We start from the raw sequence: 13,765 nt of genomic DNA on the forward strand, positions 1-13,765 counted from the left end.
ACAGTGAGCACACTATCACTTTAAGTCCCCCCTACCTCCCTGCTCGGCCCGGCTCCTTCCCCCCACCCCTCACTCACCACGCAAGGCCTCAGGCAGGGTGGGAGTCGGCTCCGCTCCCAGCAGCAAGCCACACCACTTGGGGCTCCCCGGGGCTGGGGCAGAGCCGGAGCCGGAGCCCTCAGCTGTCTGGGTGAGGAGTGAGGGGCCAGGGGGGTGGGGGGAACCCTGCCGGCCCAGCGCGGGGGAGGGGCCGGAGAAGAGAGGAGTCTGGCCACAGCCAGCCAAGGGAAGCCTGAGCCCCTTGTGGTGCCGCCCTGGCTACGGCACTCTGGGCGTGGGCCCATTTGCCCGGCCCTATCTGCTTGGAAAAGGCTGCCTGGTGTCACTGCAAATACCTGAGGCGGTTCATTCATCCCTGAAGGGTGTACAAGTCTCTACCAGGAGTCTCTCTCAGGTGGACTCTCTGGGCAGAGTTCATAATGTGAACAGGCATGTTGGAGCCCAGGGGCTCAGTCTCGGAAGTGGTGATGCTCCCGGGCCTACCTTGAAGGAAGAGTGGGACCCCTTGGGGGTCTGGCACACTAAAATAAGGGGTTCTTCCCAGGGACTGTTTAACAGCTGGGGCACAGCATAATTCCTGCAGATCCCGAGAGGGTGGTGGGGTCTATGGGCTCAGCTGAACATTTGTTCCATTAGAGATAAAGGGGCAAAAGTCACTGAGCCCCCAATACCACATCTGTCTTTCGAAAGCCACTGAACTTGGACTTTCATTTCAAAACACAGCTATGGCCATTCTTTTCTTTAAAAATTAGATACGTTCAGATACAAATCAGTTCTTTAACAAAGTCCAAAGAGCCAAGTAATGTGAAAAGCAACATCATCAACTTGCAAGGTCCATGCACATTCTTATACTCCAACTGGCTAGTTAAACTGCAGGACAGTTCCGTGACAGGCATCATTTTCTAAGCCAGCCATCTTGACGGGGATCTTACACTCACCCCAGAGGTACTTCAGTATCTGCCCATCAGCCAGCTGCAGAGCTATTGCTCTGGTCTTCGGATTACAGCACAGGCTGATCACATCCCCATCCACAGGCACAGACAAACTAGAAAAAGTACATGAGAGAGAATGTTACAATGCTACAGTAGATATGCATCCAGTGCACGGGACATGCCTCTACAATTAATGGGGTGGTAAGCGAGAGGCTAGCAGACACCGTTTCTGGTAGTACCAGTTGGAGGTGAATGGATAGATAACACATTAGTCTCCATAACAGCTCTCTGCAGAGTGATGTTAAACTTGCACCAATTCAGTTAAAGAAGAGAGTAAAAATCCTGGCCCCAGTCCCTCACTGGCCTCCACTGGCTTGGAACATGTGCCTGCCAGCAACACTTCACTGATCATGGGGCACTAAATTACTCACTCTCATCATGAGTCTTGGGATGTACAGATGGGCATGTTTTAACCCTCCTTCCCAGATGGACAGAGAGCCTGCAAAGCTCACAGCTGTTGCACATTCAGACACAACTCAAACATGGTTCAGACCTGCCTACATCATAGGACCGCAACATGGGCACTGCCAGGTTTTAGTGGGCCTCCAAAGAAATGGATTTCTACAACATACATGGGCACGTCTGCCCATGTTTCAACCCAACACCCTTTGAATCTAGGAGCTTTAGTAGAAAGAGAACTCAGGCTAAACCCATCAGTAGGCAATGGGCACCACTACAAAACATGGAGCTTTCCCAGCAAGATACCTGGCTGTGGGGCTCACTGAGAGGTGCCTGGAGCATGCTGGGGAGGCAGAGGAGGTTGCAGCTATAGTTCTCTCATTGGTCAAAAGGAGCCATTACTAACTTTTATAGTAACTTGAGTTTTTTGAGATGTTTTGTCTCTACAGGTGCTCAACCACAGGATGCATACGCTTGTGTGCTCTCAAATGGAGAATGCAAAGCAGCGTCCATGGTCCCACGCTTGTGCAAAGCAGCACCTCGTGTCCCCGCACGAGGGCATGTAAGGAGGACATGTAACCTGCTACCAACTGGTTCCTTCTTGACTGTGAAGCACAGCTGAGGGGGAAGACGACAGGAGGTGGAGCACTCGCAGGGACAAAACACCTTGAAAAACTCAAGTTACTGTAAGTTAAGTAAGCTCTCTGTGTATATGTCCCTATGAGTGCTCCCCCTTCAGAAACTCCCGAGAAGTAATTCAGTGAGAGATGGATGCTCAGGAGGTAAGTCTAAGATGGTTTGGAGGACTGTGTCACCAAAGGCAGTATCATCCCTGGAAGGAGGAACAGCAGCATAATGCTTGGCAAAGGTATGGATGGAAGACCAAGTCTCAGCACTACAAATTTCTTATACAGGAATAACCTTTAGTAGAGCTATAGAAGTAGACCGAGCTCTTGGTGGAGTGTGCTGTCACGCTGCAGGGGGGGGTTGCATCCCAGTCTCTCTGTTCAGGTCATGATTTGTAGCAAATGTTGCCCAGTCACCCAGTTTTGTGAGATCCTTTTGTAGCTCTTTGCAATCTGCTTGGGATTTAACTATCTTGAGTAGTTTTGTATCATCTGCAAATTATGCCGCTTCACTGTTACCCCTTTTTCAAGATCATTTATAAATATGTTGAATAGGACTGGTGCCAATACGGACCCCTGCGGGACACCACTATTTACCTCTCTCCATTCTGAAAACTGACCATTTATTCCTACCTTTGTTTCCTATCTTTTTACCAGTTACCAACCCATGAGAGGACCTTCCCTCTTATCCCACGACAGCTTAGAGGCCTTTATTCATTTCTAGAATCGCTTGCAAGTTTTCATAAGCAGCACAAGGAGTGTAAAGCTCCTTTCCAGTACCGGAGATGTAGACACCCTCCCTCTGCCTCAGGACCTCCAGTCAGATGGTGGATGACAGAGTGCGTGGTAAGCTGCCCCTGGCTGACTGCCAAGAAGGTGTCATCCTGCAGCCAGGTGAAAAGCCGGAACGCCAGAGGATTCACCTGCTTGCCCTCGCCGCAGCACACCTCGACTCTGTATGATTGAAAGAGAGAGATTGAGAGTCAGTGTCAATGTGCCAGTCACACCCACCATCACTACCTGGAGAAGAGGGCCATCCCTGGCACTCCAGTCAGCAAGGGGATAGAAAAGGTTACTAACTTTACTATCCCTGTAACTGTTATTTTTCCAGACATGTTGCACATATTCATTCTGCTTCAGACTTTGGTGTGGCCAGCGTGCAGCACTGGAGATTTTTCCCTTAGCAGTACCTGTTGGAACAATGCATGTATCCTCTGTCCCTTGTGCTGCTGAGCGATGGTATAAAGGGCAGAGTCACCCCCGACTCCCCATAGCGCCTTCTTAGTTGACAGACGGTGCTATAGGGGGTGGGGGAATGGGACATGGAATGGACATGTGCAACACATCTCAAACAAGAATTACAGAACAGGTTATTAACCATTTTTCTTCTCCCAGTGATTGTGCATAACCACTCCACTTCAAGTGATGCACACTTGGTGAATTCAAGTGGTGAACTCAGAGGTGGGATTGGAGTCTATCTGAACAGTGATTGTACAACTATATGTCCAAACCTGGCATTGTCTCTAGAATGTTGAGATATGGCATAATGAGATGCAAATATATGTACTGATGACCAAGTTGCAGCTCTACAAATGTCCTGTAGAGGCACCTGAGTTAGATAAGTTTCAGAAGCTGTGCGCCATCTCATCAAGTGTGCTACCATGCTATTTGGCAGAGTCACATTGGCAATGTGATAGCACAAACAGGAAATCCATGACAAGATTCTCTGAGTCGAGACTGGAGTACCCGTCATCCTGTCCATGACTGCCATAAACAGCTATGAGAATGATCTAGTTCTGTCCAAGTGAAAAGCTAATGCTCTCCTGATATCCAATATATGGGCACAAGGCTTAGGAAAGAAGGCTGGTAAGTATATTGCCTGATTAGTTTCTCACTTGATGTCACTTTGGTCAGAAACTTAAGATACGGGCATAAGTATACTTTTAAAAGCGTCCTTTTAAAAAATGTATACGGTGGGTCAGATACCAGGGCTTGTAATTTTCCTACTCACCTTGCAGAGGTAATTGCCACCAAAAAAGGCTACTTTAATTGAAAGATGAAGCAACAAACAGGTAGCCAGTGGTTCAAAGGGCAGACCCATCAGCCTTGTTAACATCTGATTTAAATCTAAAGAAGCGATACAATCAGAGAATCATAGAATAGAATCATAGATTATAGAATATCAGGGTTGGAAGGGACATGAGGAGGTCATCTAGTCCAACCCCCTGCTCAAAGCAGGACCAATTCCCAACTAAATCATCCCAGCCAGGGCTTTGTCAAGCCTGACCTTAAAAACCTCTAAAGAATCCTCTACTTGGGAATGATAACCAGGCCAGACTCTTCAAGAATTTGAGTGACATCAGACTAGAAAAAACGGAGTAACTAGCAATTGGAGGATAGAAAGCAGAGACAGCTGCTAGGTGAGCCTGAGGGAACTAACAGAAAGACTTTGTTGTTTCAGGTAGAAGAAATAGTCCAGAATATGCTGTATAGGAACCCGGCCTGGAGAAACCCCCTTTGTTGAGACCACAGGGAGAATCATTTCAACTTTAACAGGTAAATATACCAAGAAGATCATTTTCGGCTATTCAAGGGATGTGCAAAACAACCTCTTGAAGAGACTTCCTCCTGGGGTGTTACAGCCTGCACGCTCCATGGTTACGATGAAGAGCAACTGGCACGGGATGAAGGTGGTGACCATGGTCCTGTGAAACAGCTCTGCTTCTGGAGGCAATGTCAATGGAGTCTCAGACTGATTGAGAGACTCAGCAGAGCGGAAAACCAATGCTGGCAAGGCCACGTCAGTGCTAGGAGGATCATGCGAGTATAATGCTGCTTGACTTTTAACACCCTGGGGAGGAGTGGAACCAGAGGGGAAACCATAGATTAATTTTGTCTTTCCAAGGCAACAGGAAAGTGTCTGTCAGAGACACTGGACTGTGACCTACTCTTGAACAAAACTGCTGACGCTTTATGAGTTGAGTTACAAAGAGGTCTATGTGGGGAAACCCCAGGCTTAAAATAGGACTATATCAGGCTGGAGAGAACACTTGTGATGACTAACTAACAAAGATGTGCTCAAGTGGTCTGCTGGAATGTTCCGGACAACCGGATGGCAGGAGACTTTGAGGTGAATCTCTGTGTTCCAAACGCCCAAAGGTGTATCTCCTCTTGGCATAAAAGACACGATACGGCCCCTCCCTGTCTGTTCATGTAGAACATCTCTACTAGTTCTTACAGACAACACAGAAAATTCCTTCCCTTGATGTGGAGCAGGAAAGTGTGACAAGCTAGATCAGAGGTGGGCAAACTATGGCCCAGGGGCCGCATCTGGCCCTCCAGACATTTTAATCTGGCCCTCGAGCTCCTGTTGGGGAGCGGGGTCCAGGGCTTGCCCCACTCCAGCGCTCCAGCCGGGAAGCAGTATCAAGGGCTTTTCCGACTCTGCGTGGCTCCTGCAAGCAGCAGTATGTCCCCCGCCCCCCCAGCTCCTACGCGTAGGGGCAGCCAGGGGGCTCCGCACGCTGCCCCTGCCCCAAGCACCACCCCTGCAGCTCCCATTGGCCAGGAACCACAGCTCTAAGGGCGGCACCTGCAGATGGGGCAGCGTGCAGAACTGCCTGGCCATCCTTCCGTGTAGGAGCTGGAGGGGGGACATGCTGCTGCTTCCGGGAGCTGCTTGAGGTAAGCACCGCCCAGATCCTGCACCCCTCACCCCTCCTTGCCTCAACCCCTGCTCCAGCCCTGATTCGCCTCCTGCCCTCTGAACCCCTCGGTCCCAGACCAGAGCATCTTCCTGCATCCCCAAACACTCATGCCCAGTCCCACCCCAGAGCCCACACCCCCAGCCAGAGCCCTCACCCCCTCCCGCACCCCAATCCGCAATTTCGTGAGCATTCATAGCCCACAATACAATTTCCATATCCAGATGTGGCCCTCGGGCCACAAAGTTTGCTCACCCCTGAGCTAGATGAATGGCTCTCAACTCCCTCATGTTTATGTAGAGAGCTAAATCTTGGCCATACCAGGGACTGTTAGTCTGTAGATTCCCCAGGTGGGCTCCCCAATCTAGGGCAGAAGTGTCTGTAACCAGAGTCAGTATGGGTTGTGGGAGAATGAAGGTGAATTCCCACACATATGTTGGCTCCATCCATGAGTCCAAAGAGGCTAAGACTGCCGTGGGCACTCGGACCAACATGTCCAGTCACATATCGGGGAGTACACTGAGCTCAGTCAGCCCTGCAACTTCCTTAGATAAAGACTGGCATGCTGAACCACATACCTACACGAGGCCACATACAGAAGTCTGAGGCAGCTCTTTACAGCCATGGTTGGATGGGTCTTTACGTCTAATGAGGTGGCTGACAGTCTGGACTCTGGTTTACAAGAAGAAAGCCCCGGCTACAATAGGATACAGGACCACACCTATAAACTCTATTCTTTGAGCAAGGAGAAGACTGACTTTTCCTCATTGATCAATGGTCCCAGCACTCTGAATACAAACTTGACCACACTGAATTCTACCTGGCTCTTGGACTGACCTCTCACCAACCAGTGGTCCAGGTATGGAAAACAGCAGAACTCCTGTTTTCCTTAGGAACACAGACCACCATGCATTTTGTGAACACTCACAGGGCCGCGGACAGGCCAACAGTCAGGAATGTAAACTGACCATAAATCTGAGGAATTTCCTGTGGCTTTGATGGATTGACACATGGAAATACGAATCCCTCAAGTCAAGGGCAGCATACTAGTCACTGGGATTCAAGGAGGAAATAATGGATGCTAGAGTGGGTTTGAGCCTTTGGAATTAGGAAGCAGCATGAATAAAATCCTTTCCCTCTGTGGAGATAAGGGATCTTCTCTATGGTTCTCAATAGCAGGAGAGACTGGACTTCCCAAAGGAGGACCTCCTGTGAGAGTGGCCTCTCAAATAACCAATTGGAAAAAACAGGAACAGGAGAAGCTGCTGCAAGGCAAACTGGTAAGCTGTCTTCAACAAAAGAATCAGACTGCTTTGCATTTCCAGGCTGTCTGGACAAGCAGATGAGAAGTGAGGATGTGGTGGCCTCCTCCTAGTCTGGACAGGTTGCTACGACGTAAAGGGCTGGTAACAGTGGAATGACTGATGGCAGAATTGCTTTTTAGAGAGTGGAGTATAAACCCCACAAACTTCAGCATAGCCTTGGAGTCCTTGCAACTGTGATGCTTATCAGTCTGCTGGGAAAATAGGGTCAGTCCCTCAATGGAGAGATACCCAACAGTCTGCTGGACCTCCAGAGGAAGACCTGATGACTGAAGCCATGAACACGTACACATTGTGACAGCAGAGGCCCATGGCCCTGGCCGCAGTCTGTCCCATGCAAAGCAGCCTGGAGAAAGGTCCAAGCAAACAGTTTTCCCTCGTCCACTACTGCCAGAAACTCTTGTCTGGCATCTCAAATAACTTGTCTACAAACTTAAGATTTCTTCCACTGGGGCAATGTTCTCATCTCCCCAGCAAGGCTTGCTGGTTTGAAATACAAAACTGCAGCCTAGCAACAGAATAAATTTTTCTAGTGAAGAGAGAGTTTCTTTGCCTCTCTCGACTTTGGGATAGAAACAGGTTGCCCGATGCGCTCTTGATCACAGCTGAGACCACAAAAACCCTAAGGGGGCGTTGGAGTTGTACAAACACTCAATTTCCCATGAGGGGACATGAGACCTCCTCCTCAGTCCTTTGGGCCATCGGTGGTAGAGAAGGCGGTGTTTGCCACAAAACCTCTGTGGACTCCAGAATGGCCTCATTAACGAGGAGGGCTCATCAAGAGGGCTCTATTGAACCCAAAATATCCACCAATCAATGTGAGCTCTCCTAAACTACCTCCACTTGTATGTCCAGAGAGGAAGCCACCTTCTGCAACAGGTCCTGATATGCCCTGTAATCATCCTGAAGAGGTGAGGACACACTGGACACCACCAGGGAGGAGGAAGAGGAACACAGAGCAAGTTGAGATGGTACCTTCCTTAACTTCTCTGATAGAGATCCTGCTGGGGCACCCATCCTGCTCGGCACCCAACCCCATACCGAGGGTGGCCTCACATGCCATCTCACAGACTATCCTGGTGTCTACTTGGGGACCTGGAGGGAGGAGCCAGTGGTGGGAGGAAACCCTCAGAGGCTCCAGTATGGCCACTGGTAGGGCATTAGACCCCAACCTCTTCCAGACCAAGGATTCACGTCCCTCAACCAATGTGGAATCTCTGCTGTATACCAAGGGCGAAAACGCCTAGATGGAGAGTGACGTCACCTCTCTCTAGATCGAGACACATATGAGCCATTCTCTGATTCTGAAAATGAGCCCAAGTCACCTGACCAAGAGGACACAGTACTTCTCGGTGCCAAGGACCGCCATCAAGACTCAGGAGATGACAATACCGAAGAAAGCATCTTAGGCTTGGCTCTTGATGGCACCAGATAAGGAGGTGGAAGACTGTCCGTTATCAGCACAGAGAGATTCCCCGATGCTTCTGTCCTTGTCTCTAAGGGTTCAGTGCCGCAGAGTGGGATGGTACTCCAGCAGTGGTTAGTTTCAGAGGCACAGGGCTTGGTGCTGGAGTTGACAACCCCGCTTGAGGTGCAATTGGCACGAACAAGTACTTCCTCTCCGAGGACACCCTCCCTTGTATCCTGGTCGAAGGAGCTGGGAACCTCAATCTCTTGCAAGATGAGTACTTCGAAGCACCATGCCAGTGTTTTTTGACTCGGTACTGAGAGAGTAGTATCAAGACTCTACAATGTCTGGAGGACTGCTCCTAACAGAAGTAGACTCTGTGCCTGCCCTGAGCGAGCAGGCTCCAAACAAACACTGACGCAGGGCTGCCTCCGCAAAGAGGTGACCAATCCCTATCCTTTCTAGTTTGGGGCACCTGTTACAGACATGACCCTCGCCAAGGCACTTTAAACACTGAGAATGAGGGTCACTCACTGGCCTGGATTTCCTGCCAACAGTGCAAGGACTAAAGCCCCAAGAATGAGGCACTCCCTGGTACTGGGCGTCAGCACCCACAAGTGAGGACTGAACATTCTAGTAGACTACAAAGCAATTAAGAAAATGAAACCTAACTAAATCAACTATAAATTTACAAAAACGAGTACCAACTATATGCAAGAGAGACAACTTGTATATGGGGGGGAGGAGGGGGGAGGGATAGCTCAGTGGTTTGAGCATTGGCCTGCTAAACCCAGGGTTGTGAGTTAAATCCTTGAAGGGGCCATTTAGGGATCTGGGGCAAAATCAGTACTTGGTCCTGCTAGTGAAGACAGGGGGCTGGACTTGAGGACCTTTCAGGGTCCCTTCCAGTTCTACAAGATAGGTGTATCTCCATATATTAGCTCCATGAAAGGGAAAAATTCTCAATGAAAAAAAATGGTTATCACCTTTTCGTAACTGTAACCATTTTTTCTTCTTTGAGTGCTTGTTCGTGTCCATTCCAAACAGGTGACTCACAAGCCCAAGTTCAGGAGGTGGGGTTGGAGTCATCCACTGATTGGAGCACTGCCCTTCCAAAGGCCGCATCTTCTCTGACCTGCTGGGTGATCGCATAGTGCATGGTGAAAGTGTGTATGGAGGACCATGTCACTGCTCTGCAGATTTCCTGGGTGGGAACCTGCGCCAGGAACGCTGTTGAAGAGGCTTGGGCCCTGGTGCGCAGTGATCAGAGGAGCAGGCACCTTCGTCAGGTTGTAGCACTCATGGATGCAGAGCGTGATCCATGACGAGATACGTTAAGAGGAGAGAGGAAGACCTTTCATTCTGTCCGCCACTGCCACGAATAACTGGACAGACTTTCAGAACGGTTTCATTCTCTGGATGTAAAAGGCTAGCGCCCTGCGGATAATCAACGAGTGAAGCCTCTGCTCTCTGCCGCTTGAATGTGGCTTAGGATAGAACACTGGGAGGAAGATGTCCTGGTTGATGTGAAACTGGGAAACAACGCTGGGAGGAAGGCTAGGTGAGGCCTGAGCTGAACCTTGTCCTTATAGAGCACTATGTAAGGGGGCTCTGATGTCAGTGCCTTGAGCTCAGACACCCTCCTGGCTGAGGTTATCGCCACCAGAAACACTACCTTGCATGAGAGAGCAGGGAGCATGTCACCAAAGGTTCAAAGGGGGGTCCCATAAGTCTGGAAAGGACCAGATTGCGGTCCCAAGCCAGCATAGGCTGTCGAGACCTTTAAGGAAGCGGCTGATCATAGGGTTAGTAAAGACCGAGCGGCCCTCTGCACCTGGGTGGAAGGCCGAGATGGTGGCCAAGTGAACCCTTATTGATGACATGGACAGCCCCTGCTGCTTGAGATGGAGAAGATGGTCTAATAAATGGCACAGAGGTGAGCGTCGGGGATGAACGGTGCTGCACCGACCAGATTGAAAATCTCTTCCACTTGGCAAGGTAGGAAATCCTCCACGAGAGCCACCTACAAGACTCCTCCTTAGTCTGGGCCCAATCCATTCCCTTGGTACAGTTCTTGTTAGTTCCAGCTCAGGTGGTAACTAGGGGTTTTCTCATGACCGCATCCCCCTTTGTTCTGTTCCATCCCCTTTTATAGCTTTGGCCCAAGGCAGGAATCCTTTGTCTCCAGAGGTCCCCACCCCTCCTAAATGGAAAAGCACCAGTTTTAAAATGGATTCCAGTATCATGTGACATGGTCACATGTCCTGTGAGACCCTCTAGTCTCCATTCTTCCAGGGCTGGTCAGCAACTACCCCAGAAGATTTGCAAGTAAACAGAGCCATTTACAGGTGATTGATTTTGAAGCACCCTTAATGGCTTCCACTTAACATGTTTACCTCAGTAATACAAGTGTATATATCTTATTCTTCTAACTCCAGACATAGAAATAATACATGCAAACAAATGGGATGAACACACAAATGGGTAGATCCTAAGCTTTGCAATTATACCTTACAAGAGACCTTTTGCATAAAGCATATTCCAGTTCCATCGTATTCACACTTATAAACATATTTACATAAACTCCGTGTATGGAGTGCAAAGTCACAGTTCCAGCGTACTGTCACTGGCGGTAAGAAGCAACTGAGGGGGTGGCAGGTTGGCAGGGCTCTACAGTGGGCGCCATGAGGGCAAGACTCCAGGGGGCGCCCAGGCCGACCCGATGGAGCCTGCTATGGGAAAACAATCCTGCTACCCTGCTCATGCGCGCGCACACAGCTGGTTGGAATGGACATGAACAAGCCCTCGAAGAAGAAGCTAACATGCGCAGACAACCAACCATGGACAGTAAGAAGGAACTGAGGGGAATCAGGTCCACCTTTTATATGACTGCACAGCAGCACGAGGCAGCAGAGGGCACATGCATCACCTCAATGGGTACTGCTAAAGGACAAATCTCTGACACTGGTGTCCTGAGTGCACACACACCAGAAGCAGAATGGACACACGCAGTCACTCAAAGAACGGCACATGTGGGCTATCAGAGTAAAGGATATAGTCATACTCCAGGCTGACTGATCTGTAACACACACTTTTAACCCAAGGAGGTGCATCTGGCATCCATGCCATGTGCCTAGGGAGCCGTCTGCCTCCTCAAAGTGGGACTCACCTGCCCGGTCGGCTGGGCTTGGTGTGTGAGAGCATGGGGGGAGGGCTGGCCCTTCCAGCGCACAAGCAGCCTTTCACTAGTGCACCTCATTCCTCCACTGCCCGGATCCCTGGGGTGGCAAGCACGGCCTGTGGCATGACAAAGTCTGTTGCTAGGGGTGCCAGAACGTGGTGTTTCTTCCCGTGCTAAAAGCTAAGACCCTGGAGATGGTCACAGCCCCTGCTAGTCAGCAGAGCTCCATCCCAAACCAGTCACCCTGGGAGAGAGGGTGCCACGCTGCCCGGCCAGGGCTTCGTTTGTGCTTCCTTAGTGTCAGTTGAGTCCCTGTATAGCACGAGCAAGTGCCCTTAAGCTAAGCAGGAGGCACCGCTCACCCCGCAGTCAGCCACTGCCTATATATAGCCCCGAGCCCTGTCTCCCAGAACTCACAATAGGCCTGCAGTACCTGGAGGTTTTTTCCAGATGAGGTGTTTCCACAGAAGCTTTAAATCCACTTCCTCCCAATGTAACAGTGGGGTCTTTCACTGTGCCGCCACCTGGCAAATGGAGCACACAGGCATGTTAGAGCAGCCTTCAAGCACAACCACGAAAGACTTGCAAAATACATTGCTCCCAATCTAATCATTACTGAGGGCAATTCAATGTGCAGTGGCCTTTTCATGATGCTTTCTCTTCTACGTCAACTGCCTCTGTAACTCTCACTTGTGCACAGCAAGAGTCATACTCTTAAGTGTGCAGCATGAAACCGAAAACAGGTGACAGCCTTCCTGGAGGAGTGGGGGAGCCCTCCTATCGCTCAGCAGACTGACAGCTGTGTTGTTCAATGGGCTGCCCACGAGGGACCAATCCGACATTGAACTAGGGCTGAGGGGCCTTTGCCATCTCTACACTCTGGGATCCCAGCCATCCTCAGGACAAGGATGCCAAACCAATCCTGGCAGCCATGCATTCTGCCTCACAGCATTCGGCAAGAAAAGGGGGAACAGGCCACACAACAAACTCACATGCAGATGCTATTGCTTCAGCAAGGAGTCACCAGAGATGGCATCCAGCTAGAATGGTGTTAAACACAGGGTTTGCTTGTCATGCAAGCCTCCCATCAACTACGAGGCCATAGGTACAAGGCTGGGCCGCGTCTGAGACCTGGGCATTTGAGAGTGAAAGTTCTGTGCGCCAGGCTGATCTGCAAGCACCAGCATCACTCCACACAGCTCACACAGAGGGAGGAGCATGCCTGGGGCAGGCGTGGAGTACGATATGCAGAAGGTGGCAGATATGAGACCCTGGAAGTATGGAAACTTCAAAAGACAATTATTGTGAGATGTGCCGGATGCTGTGGGCATAGGAGATATTCATTAACTTATGTATCTAGAAACGTGACCTGTATTCTTGTGAGCTGGGGATTGTATTCTAGCTACACGAGGCAGCATTGCCAAGCTTCCTCCAGGTGCTAAAAATCAGTGGAGAGTAATTATTGGGAGCATGTGAAATTCCGTGAGTGAGTTAGCGATAGAAAGATAAGAGAGGTGTCATTTGATTCGTAACAATCTACAGAATCATAATTCCAATGGTGTCGTTCTCCGCAGTATGGCACCAGAGACTTGGTGCCGCCTGGCTCCCAGCTCCAGGTCCTTGGATTGGTGGAAATTTCACACTTGCTGCTTCTGCCATAAGCCTGAAAGCATCCATTAAGCACAGTTACAATATGTGAGACAGGTGAGAAACCGCATGAAGCAGTCAGCGAGAAAGTCCCACGGAAAGTAAAGTTAAATGAGTGCAATGACCCAAAAGACACCCACACACGACACTGCATATCACATAGAGTGATGCACCAAGAATATATGTAATGGGCTGCATCTAAAGGTAATAGCAACCAAAACAAATATGATTTTACTCTTGCAAACTGTGCAGTTCAAATTGTTCATTAATTGCCTTGCAGACGCTGTAATGGGTAGGAAAATAGTGGCGATGGCCAATCTAGAGGCTAAGTACAGAGAAACAATTGCTCTGAATGGGACTGAAGAGTAACAAACACTTAGCCAAAAGGCTCTGGAAGCACTTATTGAAGATGAACTGTGGGATATG

The 13,765-nt window shown here is 49.7% G+C and overlaps 1 protein-coding gene across 3 annotated transcripts in view; it reads right to left on the minus strand.

Annotated features, from left to right (window-relative positions):
• The window catches only part of ELP1 (elongator acetyltransferase complex subunit 1), a 105,587-nt gene that overhangs the window by 62,074 nt on the left and 29,748 nt on the right, over positions 1–13,765 (minus strand). For all 3 annotated transcript variants that reach the window (XM_054033207.1, XM_054033208.1, XM_054033209.1), the window contains 3 exons: positions 12,126–12,216; positions 2,858–3,031; positions 999–1,105 (listed from right to left, as the gene is read on the minus strand). In XM_054033207.1, the coding sequence (XP_053889182.1) occupies positions 999–1,105; positions 2,858–3,031; positions 12,126–12,216 (372 nt within the window). The remainder of the gene's footprint in view (positions 1–998; positions 1,106–2,857; positions 3,032–12,125; positions 12,217–13,765) is intronic.

Source organism: Malaclemys terrapin, chromosome 6 (assembly GCF_027887155.1).
Source record: "Malaclemys terrapin pileata isolate rMalTer1 chromosome 6, rMalTer1.hap1, whole genome shotgun sequence".
NCBI lineage: Eukaryota > Metazoa > Chordata > Testudines > Emydidae > Malaclemys > Malaclemys terrapin.